We start from the raw sequence: 16,732 nt of genomic DNA on the forward strand, positions 1-16,732 counted from the left end.
GGAAGGACACTACATAATGATCAAGGGATCAATCCAAGAAGAAGATATAATGATTATAAATATATATGCACCCAACATAGGAGAACCTCAATACATAAGGCAACTGCTAACAGCTATAAAAGAGGAAATCGACAGTAACACAATAACAGTGGGGGACTTTAACACCTCACTTACACCAATGGACAGATCATTCAGACATAAAATTAACAAGGAAACACAACCTTTAAATGACACAATAGACCAGATAGATTTAATTGATATTTATAGGACATTCCATCCAAAAACAGCAGATTACACTTTCTTCTCAAGTGCACATGGAACATTCTCCAGGATAGATCACATCTTGGGTCACAAATCAAGTCTCAGTAAATTTAAGAAAATTGAAATCATATCAAGCATCTTTTCTGACCACAACACTATGAGATTAGAAATCAATTACAGGGAAATAAAAAATAAAAAAAACACAAACACATGGAGGCTAAACAATACATTACTAAATAACCAAGAGATCACTGAAGAAATCAAAGAGGAAATCAAAAAATACCTAGAGACAAATTACAATGAAAATACGACAATCAAAAACCTGTGGTATGCACCAAAAGCAGTTCTAAGAGGGAAGTTTATAGCAATACAAGCCTACCTCAACAAACAAGAAAAACCTCAAATAAACAATCAAACCTTACACCTAAAGGAACTAGAGAAAGAAGAACAAACAAAACCCAAAGTTAGCAGAATGAAAGAAATCATAAAGATCAGAGCAGAAATAAATGAAATAGAAACAAAGAAAACAATAGCAAAGATCAATAAAACTAAAACCGGTTCTTTGAGAAGATTAACAAAATTGATAAACCATTAGCCAGACTCATCAAGAAAAAGAGGGAGAGGACTCAAATCAATAAAATTAGAAATGAAAAAGGAGAAGTTACAACAGACACTGCAGAAATACAAAGCATCCTAAGAGACCATACAAAGAGGCTCTATGCCAATAAAATGGACAACCTGGAAGAAATGGACAAATTCTTAGAAAGGTATAAACTTCCAAAACTGAACCAGGAAGAAACAGAAAATATGAACAGACCAATCACAAGTAATGAAATTGAAACTGTGATTAAAAATCTTCCAGGACTTCCCTGGTGGCACAGTGGTTAAGAATCCGCCTGCTAATGAAGAGGACAGGGGTTCTATCCCTGGTCCGGGAAGATCCCACGTGCCGTGGAGCACCTAAGCCCATGCACCACAACTACTGAGCCCACGTGCCACAACTACTGAAGTCCATGCGCCTGGAGCCCGTGCTCCGCAACAAGAGGAGCCACTGCGATAAGAAGCCCGCACACCGCAGTGAAGAGTAGCCCCCACTCACCACAACTAGAGAAAGCCCATGTAGAGCAACAAAGACCCAACGCAGCCTAAATAAATAAATAAATTTTAAAAATAAAATAAAATAAAAATCTTCCAACAAACAAAAGTCCAGGACCAGATGGCTTCACAGATGAATTCTATCAAACACTTAGAGGAGAGCTAACACTCATCCTACTCAAACTCTTCCAAAAAGTTGCAGAGGAAAGAAAACTCCCAAACTCATTCTATGAGACCACCATCACCCTGATACCAAAACCAGACAAATATACTACAAAAAAAGAAAATTACAGACCAGTATCACTGATGAATATAGATGCAAAAATCCTCAACAAAATACTAGCAAACAGAATCCAACAACATATTAAAAGCATCATACACCATGATGAAGTGGGATTTATCCCAGAGAAACAAGGATTCTTCAATATACACAAACCAATCAATGTGATACACCATATTAACAAATTGAAGAAAAAACATATGATCATCTCAATAGATACAGAAAAAGCTTTTGACAAAATTCAACACCGATTTATGATAAAAACTCTCCAGAAAGTGGGCATAGAGGGAACCTACCTCAACATAATAAAGGCCATATATGACAAACCCACAGCCAACATCATTCTCGGTGGTGAAAAACTGAAAGCTTTTCCTCTAAGATCAGGAACAAGACAAGGATGTCCACTCTCGCCACTATTATTCAACATAGTTTTGGAAGTCCTAGCTACGGCAATCAGAGAAGAAAAAGAAATAAAAGGAATACAAATTGGAAAAGAAGAAGTAAAACTGTCACTGTGTGCACATGACATGATACTATACATACAGCATCCTAAAGATGCCACCAGAAAACTACTAGAGCTAATCAATGAATTTGGTAAAGTTGCAGGACACAAAATTAATGCACAGAAGTCTCTTGCATTCCTATACACTAACAACAAAAGGTCAGAAAGAGAAATTAAGGAAACCCTCCCATTTACCATTGCGACAAAAAGAATAAAATACCTAGGAATAAACCTACCTAGGGAGACAAAAGACCTGTATGCAGAAAACTATAAGACACTGATGAAAGAAATTAAAGATGATACCAACAGATGGAGAGACATACCATGTTCTTGGATTGGAAGAATCAATATTGTGAAAATGACTATACTACCCAAAGCAATCTACAGATTCAATGCAATCCCTATCAAATTATCAGTGGCATCTTTTACAGAACTAGAACAAAAAATCTTAAAATTTGTATGGAGACACAAAAGACCCTGAACAGCCAAAGCAGTCTTGAGGGAAAAACATGGAGCTGGAGGAATCAGACTCCCTGACTTCGGACTACACTACAAAGCTACAGTAATCAAGATAATATGGTACTGGCACAAAAACAGAAATATAGATCAATGGAACAGGATAGAAAGCCCAGAGATAAACCCACGCACCTATGGTCAACTAATCTATGACAAAGGAGGCAAGGATATACAATGGAGAAAAGACAGTTGCTTCATTAAGTGGTGCTGGGAAAACTGGACAGCTACATGTAAAAGAATGAAATTAGAACACTCCCTAACACCATACACAAAAATAAACTCAAAATGGGTTAGACACCTAAATGTAAGCCTGGACACTATAAAACTCTTAGAGGAAAACATAGGAAGAACACTCTTTGACATAAATCACAGCAAGATCTTTTTTGATCCACCTCCTAGAGTAATGGAAATAAAAACAAAAATAAACAAATGGGACCTAATGAAACTTAAAAGCTTTTGCACAGCAAAGGAAACCATAAACAAGACGAAAAGACAACCCTCAGAATCGGAGAAAATATTTGCAAATGAATCATCAGACAAAGGATTAATCTCCAAAATATATAAACAGCTCAGGCAGCTCAATATTAAAAAAACAAACAACCCAATCCAAAAATGGGCAGAAGATCTAAATAGACATTTCTCCAAAGAAGACATACAGATGGCCAAGAAGCACAACACTAAGTATTAGAGAAATGCAAATCAAAACTACAATGAGTTATCACCTCACACCAGTTAGAATGGGCATCATCAGAAAATCTACAAACAACAAATGCTGGAGAGAGTATGGAGAAAAAGGAACCCTCTTACACTGTTGGTGGGAATGTAAGTTGATACAGCCACTCTGGAGAACAGTATGGAGGTTCCTTAAAAAACTAAAAATAGAATTACCATATGACCCAGCAATCCCACTACTGGGCATATACCCAGAGAAAACCATAATTCAAAAAGACACATGCACCCCAATGTTCACTGCAGCACTATTTACAATAGCCAGGTCATGGAAGCAACCTAAATGCCCACTGACAGATGAATGGATAAAGAAAATATGGTACATATATACAATGGAATATTACTCAGCCATAAAAAGGAAAGGAATTGGGTCATTTATAGAGATGTGGATGGATCTAGAGACTGTCATACGGAGTTAAGTAAGTCAGAAAGAGCAAAACAAATATCGTATATTAACGCATATATGTGGAACCTAGAAAATGGTACAGATGAACCAGTTTGCAGAGCAGAAATTGAGACACAGATGTAGAGAACAAACGTATGGACACCAAGGGGGGAAAGCAGCACGGGGTGAGGGTTGTGGTGTGATGAATTGGGTGATTGGGATTGACATGTATACACTGATGTGTATAAAATGGATGACTAATAAGAAAAAATTAAAAGTAAACATAAAAAAAATAGCAAAGAGGACTCACCACATAAATACAACTAAAGCATAAAATGAAGGAATTGAGGGCTTCCCTGGTGGCGCAGTGGTTGAGAGTCCGCCTGCCGATGCGGGGGACGCAGGTTCGTGCCCCGGTCAGGGAGGATCCCACATGCCACAGAGCAGCTGGGCCCGTGAGCCATGGCTGCTGGGCCTGCGCGTCTGGAGCCTGTGCTCCGCGGCGGGAGAGGCCACAGCAGTGAGAGGCCCGCGTACCGCAAAAAAAATAAAAAATAAAAAATGAAGGAATAGAGAACAAAGCAGTCATATCAATAACTGTGAATGGGCTTAACAAACCTATTAAAAGAAAAAGATCTTCAAATTAGTTCACAAAGCAAAATCCAACTCTACGTTGTATACAACAGACACATCTAAAACAGTGATTCAAAAAGGCTAAAAGTCAAGAGATGGGGAAAGGTATTTTGAGCAAATTAAAAACAATAAAAAAGCAGGGATTATGATCCTAATATCAAAATATAATTCAAAACACATTAAACAAGATTAAAAAGGATACTTTATAATGCAAAAAGGCATAATTCACAATAAAAATATAACAGTTATGAATATCTACATACCAAATAACACAGAAAGTACTGTGTAAAGTAGAAACTACAGGAGATGCAAGGAAAAGTAGAAAAACACTAATAATAGTAGATTTTAACACACCATTCTCAGTGCAAGACAGGTCAAGTGACCAAAAATAAGTAAGAATATAGAAGATCTAAACAGCACGATCAATAAAGTAGAGCTTATGGATACACAGCAAACAGTACACGCTGATAACAGAGAATATATCTCCTTCTTAGTGCACATGAACCATCTTCTTTCCATGTGCGTGTGTGTGTGTGTGTGTGTGTGTGTGTGTGTGTGATGAGAACACTTAAATCTACCCTATTAGCAAATTTTAACTATCCAACACAGTATTGTTAACTACTGTCATCACGCTGTAACTAGATCTCCAGAACTAATTTATCTTGCAAAACTGCAACGTTGTACCCTGCGACCAACAACTCCCCGTTATATAAATGTATTCTTCAAAAATGTCACCATCAGGCTTCCCTGGTGGCACAGTGGTTGAGAGTCCGCCTGCCGATGCAGGGGACGCGGGTTCGTGCCCTGGTCCGGGAAGACCCCACATGCCGTGGAGCGGCTGGGCCCGGAGCCACGGCCGCTGAGCCTGCACGTCCGGAGCCTGTGCTCCGCAACGGGAGAGGGCCACAACAGTGAGAGGCCCGCGTACCGCAAAAAAAAAAAAAAAAAAAGTCACCATCGTGAAAGGAAAGAAAACTGAACATTAGAGAAATGATGACTAAATGCAATACACGATCCTGAACTGGATCCCACACTGAAGGGGAAAAATACTATAAAGGAGATAATTGGGACAATTAACAAAATTGGAATATGAACTATAGATTAAAGTTTCAAAGTTTCCTGAATTTGATCACTATTACGAGCACATCTTTTTTCTTAAGAAACACACACTAAAGTATTAGAGGTAAAGAGGAATGATTTCTGCAACGTAATCTCAAATGTTCAGGAAAAAAATGGGTGTGTGCAGGGGTGTGTGTGTGTGTGTGTGTGTGTGTGTGTGTGTAGAGAGAGAGAAAGAGAGAGAGAGAGAGAGAGAGAGTAAGGACAGAGAGAAAAATGATTTTAAAAAATGACAATTAGTGAATCTGGGTAAAAGTAATACATAAGAATTCTCTGTATTATTTTTGTAACATTTCCATAAATACGATTTTTTTTTTAGGTCTTAAAAGCTAGCAGAAAAAAAAGCTGACTTAATCACACTTGCATTTTCTTTTCTCCCCCTACTGAACCCATTAAGTTGACATGAAATTACCTGACAAAAAGACTCATACTCCATTTTCCCAACTTTGCCACAATGACTAGCAATTCCAGTTTTTACTTATTAGCTCCTTAGTTTATAAACCACAAGTGGTTTAGTCTTTTTTTCCCCCTGAAGTCATAAGTTGCCTTCCATGCCCTTCCCTAATGAGCTATGATGACTTTATAACACATTTCATTTTAAAAAGTACATTGTTTTCTTAAGTATTGTCACCCTTTCTTCTCCTTACCCTAAATCAGATTTATCTTTCCAAACAAAGACATTAGGAAACATATCTCAGTATACAGTAAAATGGAATCACCATGTAATACCAATTATTCCTCTTCAAAATAACTTTGACTTTTAAAAAAATTTTCCATAGCCATAATTTCACCAAGTCCTATTCAGCTTAATTCTAGGCAAGTCAAATAACCTCCCAGCTATTTTCCTTCACTCCTGAATTCTCCTCACTCCTCACTAGACTCCACAATGATACTAGAATTCTTTTCTAAAGGTAGGATTTTGTTGGGCTCGTTCAGAAATTCTCAGGAGCTCTAAGTGTCTTTGTGTAAAATCCAAAAATCTCAGTATGTACTTCTAGGCCCTCCACTAACTTCATACTCTAATCACTTAATACAATCCATTCAGGCAAATCATTTCAGTCAGACAAACATACTTATGAGCACTGCCTATGATTTGCTTGCTTCCAACTCAATGCCTTTTATTTATGTTATGTCTCATCTTAAGAGTCTTTCTTCCTTGTCTCTATCATGTCATGCTTTTCCCCTACTTCATAATCATGCTCAAAATTCCAGTGCCTAGAAAGACTTCTCTGGTTAATTTTCCAATCAATTCATCCACTCCTGTTCCATCTTCGCACTTTTACACAGAGCTCCTAAAGGTAATATTTGTGCACAAAGTTACCTTGTACATCTTCTGTGAGGTATGAACATGTGGATATTCCTTTCCCTACTAGACTGTAATTTCCAGATAGAATAACAAGTAGATAAAGAGGTAGGTTCCATAACTATTTACTTTCCATTCTCATAGACCTAACTGTAATATGGATGAAAGTGTAATGGCCTGAGAAGTAACAGAAAATTGTACAGATATCTATAACTATGAGAAAATCATAAAGAAAATCTACCTCAGGTAGCTAAAAAAATATACCTACCTTCTATTTCTTGCCCAATAGAAAGTCCAGCCCATTTTCGCTGTAAGATAAGAGAGAAAAAAAGACACTTAACACAAAATCAATCAAAATTAGAGAAATGAGGAAAAGAGGATTTCTTTGCATTTCATTAACACGTTCCCAGACCAAAACATGGCTGTTAAGTGTTGAATTGTGTCCCACAAAATGATATGTTGAAGTCTTAGCTCCCGACACCTGTGAACGTGACCATATTTGGAAATAGGGTCTTTGCAGATGATATCAAGGTAAGATGAGGTCATATCGAATTAAGGTAGACCCTAAGCCAATATGGCTTCCTTATAAGAAAAGGACACACAGCATACGGGGAGAAAGTCATGTGACAATGAAGGCAGAGGCTGAAGTGATATATCTACCAGTCAATGAACATCAAGGACTGTCCGCAACACCAGAAGCTAAGCACGGAACAGATTTTTCCCTAGTGCCTTCAGAGAGAGCCTGGCCCTGCTGACACCTTGACTTCAGACTTCCAGCCTTCAGAACTGTGAGAGAATACATTTCTGTTGTTTTAAGCCACCCAGTTTGTGGTACTTTGTTACAGCCACCCTAGGAAACATATGCTATAGTTTATTTATGCCTGAACATCTATCCTCAAAACATATAAAGCTTTTGCCTTTTTACAGTAAAGCTGGCACCACTGAATAGGATGCTCCTTTGCACAATATAATGCTCCTGAAAGACTTCGTAGTATCAGATATTCCAGCGTTCTAAATGTACTGTGGATAGTTATACTGTTTGATACAGTAGCACAAAAAGAAAGACAGTCAATTCATGAAAACTAAACTAAAACTTATCAGATAATCTATACTGAAACCCAAGCAGGGATTCAAATCATTAGATGGTCATGACTATTCTTTGTGTACTAGCCAAAAGAGTGTCAGGCATTTGGCTTTAGCTTCTCCCCAGTACTGACTGGCAAGAATGTATGGAAGCAGGACAGATTGTGTTCAGGCAGGAATTCAAGACTGGCTTGGTATAGATTCAAAATTAGCAGTTACTGACAAAACTCCAAAGAACAGTGAGAAAAATAATTTTTGACTGGAAATCAAAAGTTTGTCTACTCATCTGAACTTTGTGGATTTTGTGGTGGGTAGTTAAGAAGATGCTGCGTTTTGAATATGTGCAACAGGTGCTCTACCTTCCAGCTTTCTTACCACCTCTCCACCCTTCACCTCTCTTTTCTGTAGTACCCCATCCCACTTCTGGCCAACTGGAAATTTAGTAGCATACTGGTTAAGCCCAGACTTTGGGTCACAAAGCAGCCATAATTAGGTTCTACACCCAGAGACAGCCTCAAGGACGATAATAACAGTATCTATCATTTGGGGTTGTTAAGAGAATTAAATGAGTGAACACAGGCAAAAGCACTTAGAATAGCACTTGGCCTATAGTAAATGTTGGGAAAAATTTTTTAAAGCAGAGACAAGGAAAAATAGTTAGAAACCCCATTTCTGGCCAGCAGAATCTCAAATGCAGCTCTGTAAAAGCTGGTTAACTCTAGAATATTCCAAACCTTTGATCTATAAGAAGCAAATGCGAAAGGTAGTCCTGATATTGGAGAGGCATCTGAACAGAGAAAAAGGGAACAGTGAGTGAACACTTCCCATAATTTTTGAGGGATTCAAGAGATCTTTAATAGTTCCCTAACAAGTGTTTGATCTCCTTCCTTAAACCTCCAGGTGTGGGAGGGCAGAAATCAATGCTTATTAGCATACTACAAGGAGGTAAAGGTTGCATTTGCATTGTTTAGGACTGGGGACCAGCAGCATGAGTAAGGTGACAAGGGAGGAAAGGATACAGACTCCTACTGGCGATGCTCCTACATTATATATTATGTGCCTGCAATAGTGCTAGGCAATTTCTCCTCCATAGAATCCACCAACGGTTATAAATGTAATCATAATCCTTTCACTTATTACAGAAGCCCAGCAAGTTAGGTTGTAATTTGAGATAACAGCTACTCATATCACATTCTTTAGCCTAACATCATTGCATTTTAAAATCACTATTAGATGTCAATTTTAGAAGTAAATGCTATTTTTATGTATTTTATACATTTTCTGTTACCCTGTGAGCTAACATTAAAATAACTTGACACTTTGATAGCTGATATCACTGCAGAATTCTTTTAAATTAGGGGGAAAAAGTCAAGGCAATAAAAGGTAGACACAGTAAAAATTGGCAATTAAGAATATATCTTTTAATCCCTTACATAATACCTAGATGGTTTTCCTCAATATGAATCAATACAGTTACAGTGTGACACAGCTTGCTTTAAATGAATTGATTCTTCTACGACTTTCAAGAATAGAAGAGAATAAATTCCTGAGTTACCTGAGGTAAGCTGAATGCAATGCTCCCTGGAACCACAGATGGGTGGGTCCTCAGTGTAAACGTATACCTGTGGTTGGGGGAGGTCCTAACCATCACGTGCCTAAAGGACAGAAACACAGTCAATACTCCACGTCAAAGGAAATAAAGAACATCAATTCCAAATGTGCTCATTTCCAACAAATGATGTTTGATGAGTACTGGGTGGAAACATGGCATTATATGAGTCCTGAAGAAACAGGACCACAAATTTCATTTCCAAAAATTGTCAGCAATTCAAAACGTTTTCCAGGAATAAGGACCAACTCAGGCCAAACAGACATCAAGCAGAATCAGGACCAAGTTCAAGAGAGTACATACCATCCAAAACCTCAACGTCATTGCATTTCCAGGTTACATAAAACTGAAGACAGTAATTTACTTGATATTAAGTAAAAATTAGATGAATTTCCTCTCCTGAGACTTATTTCACATTCTAACTAGACTAAAGGAAGGGGAACCAAAGATAGAATAAAGCCAGGATATAGCAGTCAAAGAAAAAGTTAGTTTTTAGGACTATTCATTAAATCTCTTTGCAGATTCCCACAACAGGTTGAAATAGTAACAGCCTGTAATATTAAAAAGGTGGTAAAAATGAAAAATTTTCACAAAATATATCAGCTTCCATATAGATATCAATATTTACTATTTCAAAGCATTTTGTGCTAATTCACCCTGCTCAGAAGTTACCTGTAAACAGATGAACTATAGTTATCTCATGATCATCTCCTATACCAAGAAACTACCAAGGACTGTGTGTGAGATAGAAGCTTCAAACTCTGCTACAATAGCACTATCTTTTTAAAAGTTATCTTTTAGAATGCTATAATTTTAAAAATATTAATGGTTAATGTTTCTATACATATCGTTTTGTCAGTAGGACACAAGTTCCTTGTATCTACTATACTTTTAAGTAACCCCCTCATGTGTACAGTGAACATCTAACACGTAAAAGTATTCCATAAGCATATTCTCACACTGATTGTCTGTAGTGCAGTTTATATGTAGAAAGTTCTATGTTCAACTTAGAATCACAGAATTTTTAGGACTGGAAACAATGTTAATACAATTATGCAGTATAGCCCTTTACTCTGAGGCGGAAAACCACAGATGATTAGCAGTTCTAACCCTGTGAAACTCATGTATTTCTCAGATAGCTTTAGAAACAGAAAAAGGCTCAGTTAAATTCCCACTTCCTTCCTCATTTCCCTAGTCTGCCTTCTGGAACAGCCCCTTCATGTCCTTATCTCCACCAACCTTAGAAGCACATGGATGGCAATGAACTTGGTAGCAGGGTACTTAGAAGTTCTGCCAATGGTGATGTGAATCAGTTAAAAATAAATGACAGTGAAAAATGCTTGTAAAGATTCTACAACTGTTGTGCATCTTCCAATTTTCATATCTCTTGGATTATCATAGTAATAATGATCAAAACAGCTAATATTTATTGAGGACTTATTAATGTGGTAGACTCTGTTCTAAGTGCTTTATTTGTGTAACTCAATATTCACAAACACCCTGAGGAAGATAGTACCACCGTCCCCATTTTACAGATTAGGACACTGAGGCACAGTCAGGGTATATAACTTACCCATGGTCACCCAGTATATAATTGGCAGAACCATGATCCAAACTCAGACAATCTGACCCAAAGCCAAAAACCTAATGACTACGCTATATATGATTCATATATCCAGTATGTTTAGTTCTGCTAAGAAAACCAATGGAAAAATAAAGTTACATATAAAAAACTATATATCATTTAGAAAACATTTATCAAAATTTGATACAGTAAATACATGACTCTTTCTCATCTCCCATTTTCCAATTCAGCAAGAGGAATTAAAAAATTATACTCAAACGTTTCCCAAAATAAATAAATTAATTAAATAAGGACTCTCTAGAAGTTTCTAAAATACCATTTAGCAGGTTAGAAGAAAACAAAGTCAGATACTCACTGGCCAGACTGGAAATCCTTTTCATTCACAACTGCACAGTTAGTTAAAGATAATTCATCTGTAGGACATCTTGCAGCTTGCATACTCTGTAAGAATCAATGATTAGGAAAATAAAATTAAGTCACCTTTTATTTTCTTAAAGAATATTTTATGCTTCCCTGTCCTCTATTCCCCATCACCTGTAGTAAACGCTTACTGTTTTTGACCCCCAGCACCCCTAACTCTGTGGTAACAATAAACCCTGCCTTTCGGAAACTGCTCCCTCCCCATTCCACGTGCTTCTGTGGGCCTGCCAATCACAGCACACGTGCAATCACACAGAGTACTATCCCATCCACGGGACTTTATATAGACAGGCGCTAGAAGAAAGGCACTCTCCCTCACATCACCACCACACAAAGCAAGCCTTTCTGCTCTAAAAGAAGAAAACTATTGCAGAGAAAGCAAAGGTGACAGAGACACAGACAGACACCTTGAGACTCAGACCTGACAACGAAGTTAAAACCCTTGAGACCAGTTCTGAAAGTTGGTTGAGTCAATAAACTCTTTTTTGCTCAAGCTTATTTGAGTTGGTTTTCCATTTCTTCCAAAAAAAAAAAGATTTTGACATAAAAATGCAATGATGTAAATTCAATACATTTGAGAAAGTATCTCTTCATAAGAGATCTCAAGTGGCTATGAACCATTTCTTCTATAGACTAAGAAAAGCTATCTTCCAAATACCTCCCAACAAAAATAATTACAGGTATATTTAAAATAAAATAGCAATTAAGAGTCCTTTTGATCAACAATGATCAACAGCTACTAGTAAAACATTCCTTCTTATAATGTATGTAACCAATAATCCTTCCACCATCCTCTAGGGTTTCCTAGTTATTGAAATATGACACTCATAGTCTGTTTATGACTAACGTACTCACTCTTCAAACCTCAAGCCAAAGCTGATTCTTCTTAAATTTGTCTCCCAAATACAAATTTATAGAGGAAAATAAATTACTCTTTGCCTTGCTTTTGTTTTTAATAAAAGGCTAGTTTCAATACAGCTATCCCAGTTGTTCAGAGCAGTGGTCTCTAAAGTGGGGTATGTGCACCTGAAGGGTTTGCTGGATAATCCTTTGGGGTATAAGAAGAAAATATCAGTTCTTCTATTTATATTTATTTATACCCATTTTTATTAAAGATGAACCCCATGCTAAGTGTATATTCTGCCTTAAGATATAACCTAATGACACTAATAAAGTCTTCATAATCTGCCAGGCCTTTAAAAATTCAGTATTCACAGAAGAGATAAACTTCTCTAATTTTTCCACCTATGTTTAAAGTCACATCCTATTGAATCTAGCAATTCACAGCATTGTATTAAAGTTAAATAACTGTTGAAACTGCTAAGGTTTCCTGAGAGAAAAGACAAGAAGCTATGACCCACAGTAAAAATGACTAAAATGATACATGGAAAATAAAATGGTGACAAACTAGTATTCTTTTATTGGTAAATATAGCCAAAATCTCTTAGAAAACTCTAAAGAGCTGAAGATATCAGGACATATTATAGAGTGTAGGAGGTCTGCTATATAGCTGAATCAAAATACAGTTATTTCTTTCATCTTAGAAGATTTGCTAGGTAATTGCAAAACACACCAAGAAATACAATTTTGCGAGTCACTAAAGGAAAGATGTACTGAAAAAGATACAGTCTAAACTATAAATGAAACAATACGCTTTATGGGAAAACTGTAACCACTGATGGAATGGCTGTTTTGACTGGAATAAAAAGAATAATTCCAGAATAAAGTTACAAAGACAGCACATTAAGTGAAAGCTGTTCACTGTTTCATTCACAGGTAAACTGTTGCTGCATACAAGTCAGAGCCAAAGGTGTGCACATGTCCTTCATGATGTCACTGAGGTCAACTTTATCAAAACAAGACTCTTACAATATAGAATCTTTCCTACACTCTGTAAAAGGCCAGGAAGCAGTGTAAAATCTTTTTTTTTTTTTTTGTAAACCATATAGGGATTCACTGGTTACCAAAAGGTAAAGTGTTACCAATAAGATATTAAAAAAAGAAAGAAGAAAAAGAAAAGAAAAATTCACCTTGCTCCTACAAGATAAAAATGAACAAAAACAAAAAGTAAAAAATACCTTGTGCTAACGAATAGAGCACATTTCAAAAATGGTTACTTAGAAACATTTCCATCGCTAAGCGATTCTGCTATTGAAAACAATGTATATTACCTAAAAACAAGCAAGAAATAAAAACTCTCATATCTGCATGCTTTAAAAAGTTAGAAACAAACTTTTCTAATCTTTAAAAAAACCATCTAAATGATTTTTCAATGATTTTTGAACCCATTTATTAGTACTATAAAAGTACAATACATTCTGATTAGTCTGCAAGAAAAACTAATAGATGGAAATTTACCAACCACATTTCACACATTTCAATAAAACATTTCCATAAATGGTACACAATCTGGGGGAATTTCAAAAGTACAGCTAAATTTCCCCCATTCTTATCTATACTTTGATGGCCATTAAAATCAAGTAACAAAAAACCCCTAAATTTAGGGCTTCCCTGGTGGCACAGTGGTTAGGAATATGCCTGCCAATGCAGGGGACATGGGTTTGAGCCCTGGTCTGAGAAGATCCCACATGCCACAGAGCAACTAAGCCCATGCGCCACCATTACTGAGCCTGTGCTCTAGAGTCCTAGAGCCACAACTACTGAGCCTGCGTGGCACAACTATTGAAGGCCGCACGCCTAGAGCCCGTGCTCCGCAACAAGAGAAGACACCGCAATGAGAAGCCTGCACACTGCAGTGAAGAGTAGCCCCCACTCGACGCAACTAGAGAAAGCCTGCGCACAGCAACGAAGACCCAATGCAGCCAAAAATAAATAAATAAATTTATTTTTTTTAAAAACCTGAATTTAGAAATAGACCTCTGAATAGCTGTATCACAAAATATTAAACCTAGATTTTAAAGAATAGTAAAGCATCACTTTGCTTTCTGAATTAATAAATAAAATTAAGAAAATTTTCTACAGTTCATCTTTAGCTCATCCTTTTTTGTGTATGTTTTACTATGTATATAAACCATTAGTGTATCACTTAAAAATAAATAGGTATATATACTGGGGATATAGGATCAAAACATATTTTGTGTATGAGATCTATGAAATCACTAATTTAGAACATGACACAAATAAGGTCATAAGTTTGCTTTCCGAATGAGATAGTATTTTTGCCCATGGTCACCGTTTGACCAGCCACCTGACCTAACTGTGCAGAACTTTGTTTCCCTCTTACCCTGGGGTCTCTCTCACCTACAAGCTTCTTTCTTTTTTTTTTTTTTTTTCAATATTTTAACCCCGAGGCCCTGCAAAATCCAGAACTGCTTTCTATGACATTCAAGTTCTTTTTTTTTTAATCCTATAAATTTTTTTATTTTTGGCGGCACTGGGTCTTCGATACTGCGCTCAGCCGTTCTCTAATTGTAGCGAGCAGGGGCTACTCTTCGTTGTGGTGCGCGGGCTTCTCGTTGCGGTGGCTTCTCTTGTTGCAGGGCACAGGCTCTAGGTGTGTGGGCTTCAGTAGTTGTGGCTCGCAGGCTCTAGAGCGCAGGCTCAGTAGTTGTGGCACACGGGCTTAGTTGCTCCACGGCATGTGGGATCTTCCTGGACCAGGGCTCGAACCTGTGTCCCCTGCATTGGCAGGCGGATTCTTAACCACTCCACCACCAGGGAAGTCCCACTTCTTTCTCTTATATTCCTCTCTTCCCTAACTCTGAGCCCCTTGTCCAGCCAACTCCTACTTATTCTACAATTTCTCAGCTCAGACATTACATTTTCTAGAAGACCTTCCTAGATATCTTCTCCTCCTATAAGATAAAGGTCAAATGGAAGAACTTAACTGTATTTTTATTATCTGTTTACACTGCGTAAAAGACATAAGGTTCTCAAGGACTGAGACTACATCTTGCTCGGATCTATGGTTCCCAGGGCTAAGAAAGGGCATGGCACACAGTCAGTGCTCATTAAACATTTGTTGAATAAATGAACTTACAGATCAATACAATCTATCCCAACTTCAGAATAAACAATTCAAAGAACATGGACACAAAGGACATTTCAAGGTTACTTAGGAAGTGATATAATTTAAATAAAATTATCTAATAGTTCAAAATTACACAGAATTGATATAGCCAAAGTTATGTAAAAATTTACAAAATGCTAAGTTAACCTTTTCATTTGTAAACTTGTTTACTTGTCAAAGAGTTGATGTCCTTTAAATAAGAGTGAAAAAATCTGTAAAAGTCATCTGGCTGGCCAACTAAAACAGATGCTGTGAGCAAACGGCCTCCCTACTGGAGTCTAGAAGCATCTGTGTTTTTATGGTAAGCCAAGCACGGTATCTCATTTTCTCATCAAAATATGAGACCCTATAAATAGTAGCTGTTTACTTATCACAATAATGCCAAGGGAACATTCCACAATTTTTCTAACACTGACCTTGCCTCTAGGAAACAATGATAAAAGCCCAGCCACGACAGCCACATAGCTGTTATGAAATGAAAATACGAAACTGACAGGCAAATTTATATAATTTTAGTTATCTGAGGTACTAGAATATTTAACTGTCTGAAGGCTATAAAATGTTTTCATTAACAACTTGAAATGTAAAAAATTATTAACTCATTGCTACGAAAAAGAATGAAAATCTCAACAAATCTTTAATGAAAACTTCAGCAGAAGTAATTATATCATTACTTTGAACCCTCTTGCACTGTTGGTGGGAATGTAAATTGATACAGCCATTATGCAGGTTCCTTAAAACACTAAAAATAGAACTACCATATGACCCAGCAATCCCACTACTGGGCATATACCCAGAGAAAACCATAATTCAAAAGACACATGCACCCCAATGTTCATTACAGCACTATTTCCAATAGCCAGGACATGGAAGCAACCTAAATGTCCATCAGCAGAGGAATGGATAAAGAAGATGTGGTCCATATATACAATGGAATATTACTCAACCATAAAAAGGAATGAGGGCTTCCCTGGTGGCGCAGTGGTTGAGAGTCCGCCTGCCGATGCAGGGGACACGGTTCGTGCCCCGGTCCGGGAAGATCCCACGTGCTGCGGAGCGGCTGGGCCCATGAGCCATGGCCGCTGGGCCTGCGCGTCCGGAGCCTGTGCTCCACAGTGGGAGAGGCCACAACAGTGAGAGGCCCGCGTACCGCAAAAAAAAAAAAAAAAAAGGAATGAAATT

The 16,732-nt window shown here is 37.3% G+C and overlaps 1 protein-coding gene across 2 annotated transcripts in view; it reads right to left on the minus strand.

Annotated features, from left to right (window-relative positions):
- NSF (N-ethylmaleimide sensitive factor, vesicle fusing ATPase) overlaps window positions 1-16,732 on the minus strand; it is a 157,916-nt gene that overhangs the window by 120,960 nt on the left and 20,224 nt on the right. For both annotated transcript variants that reach the window (XM_029211233.1, XM_029211234.1), the window contains exons 2-4: window positions 11,456-11,541; window positions 9,462-9,561; window positions 7,092-7,131 (exon numbers count right to left, since the gene is read on the minus strand). In XM_029211233.1, coding sequence (XP_029067066.1) covers window positions 7,092-7,131; window positions 9,462-9,561; window positions 11,456-11,541 — 226 coding nt within the window. The remainder of the gene's footprint in view (window positions 1-7,091; window positions 7,132-9,461; window positions 9,562-11,455; window positions 11,542-16,732) is intronic.

The sequence above is a fragment of the Monodon monoceros genome, unplaced genomic scaffold (genome assembly GCF_005190385.1).
Source record: "Monodon monoceros isolate NGI ecotype Baffin Bay Population unplaced genomic scaffold, NGI_Narwhal_1 Super_Scaffold_9, whole genome shotgun sequence".
Taxonomy (NCBI): Eukaryota; Metazoa; Chordata; class Mammalia; order Artiodactyla; family Monodontidae; genus Monodon; species Monodon monoceros.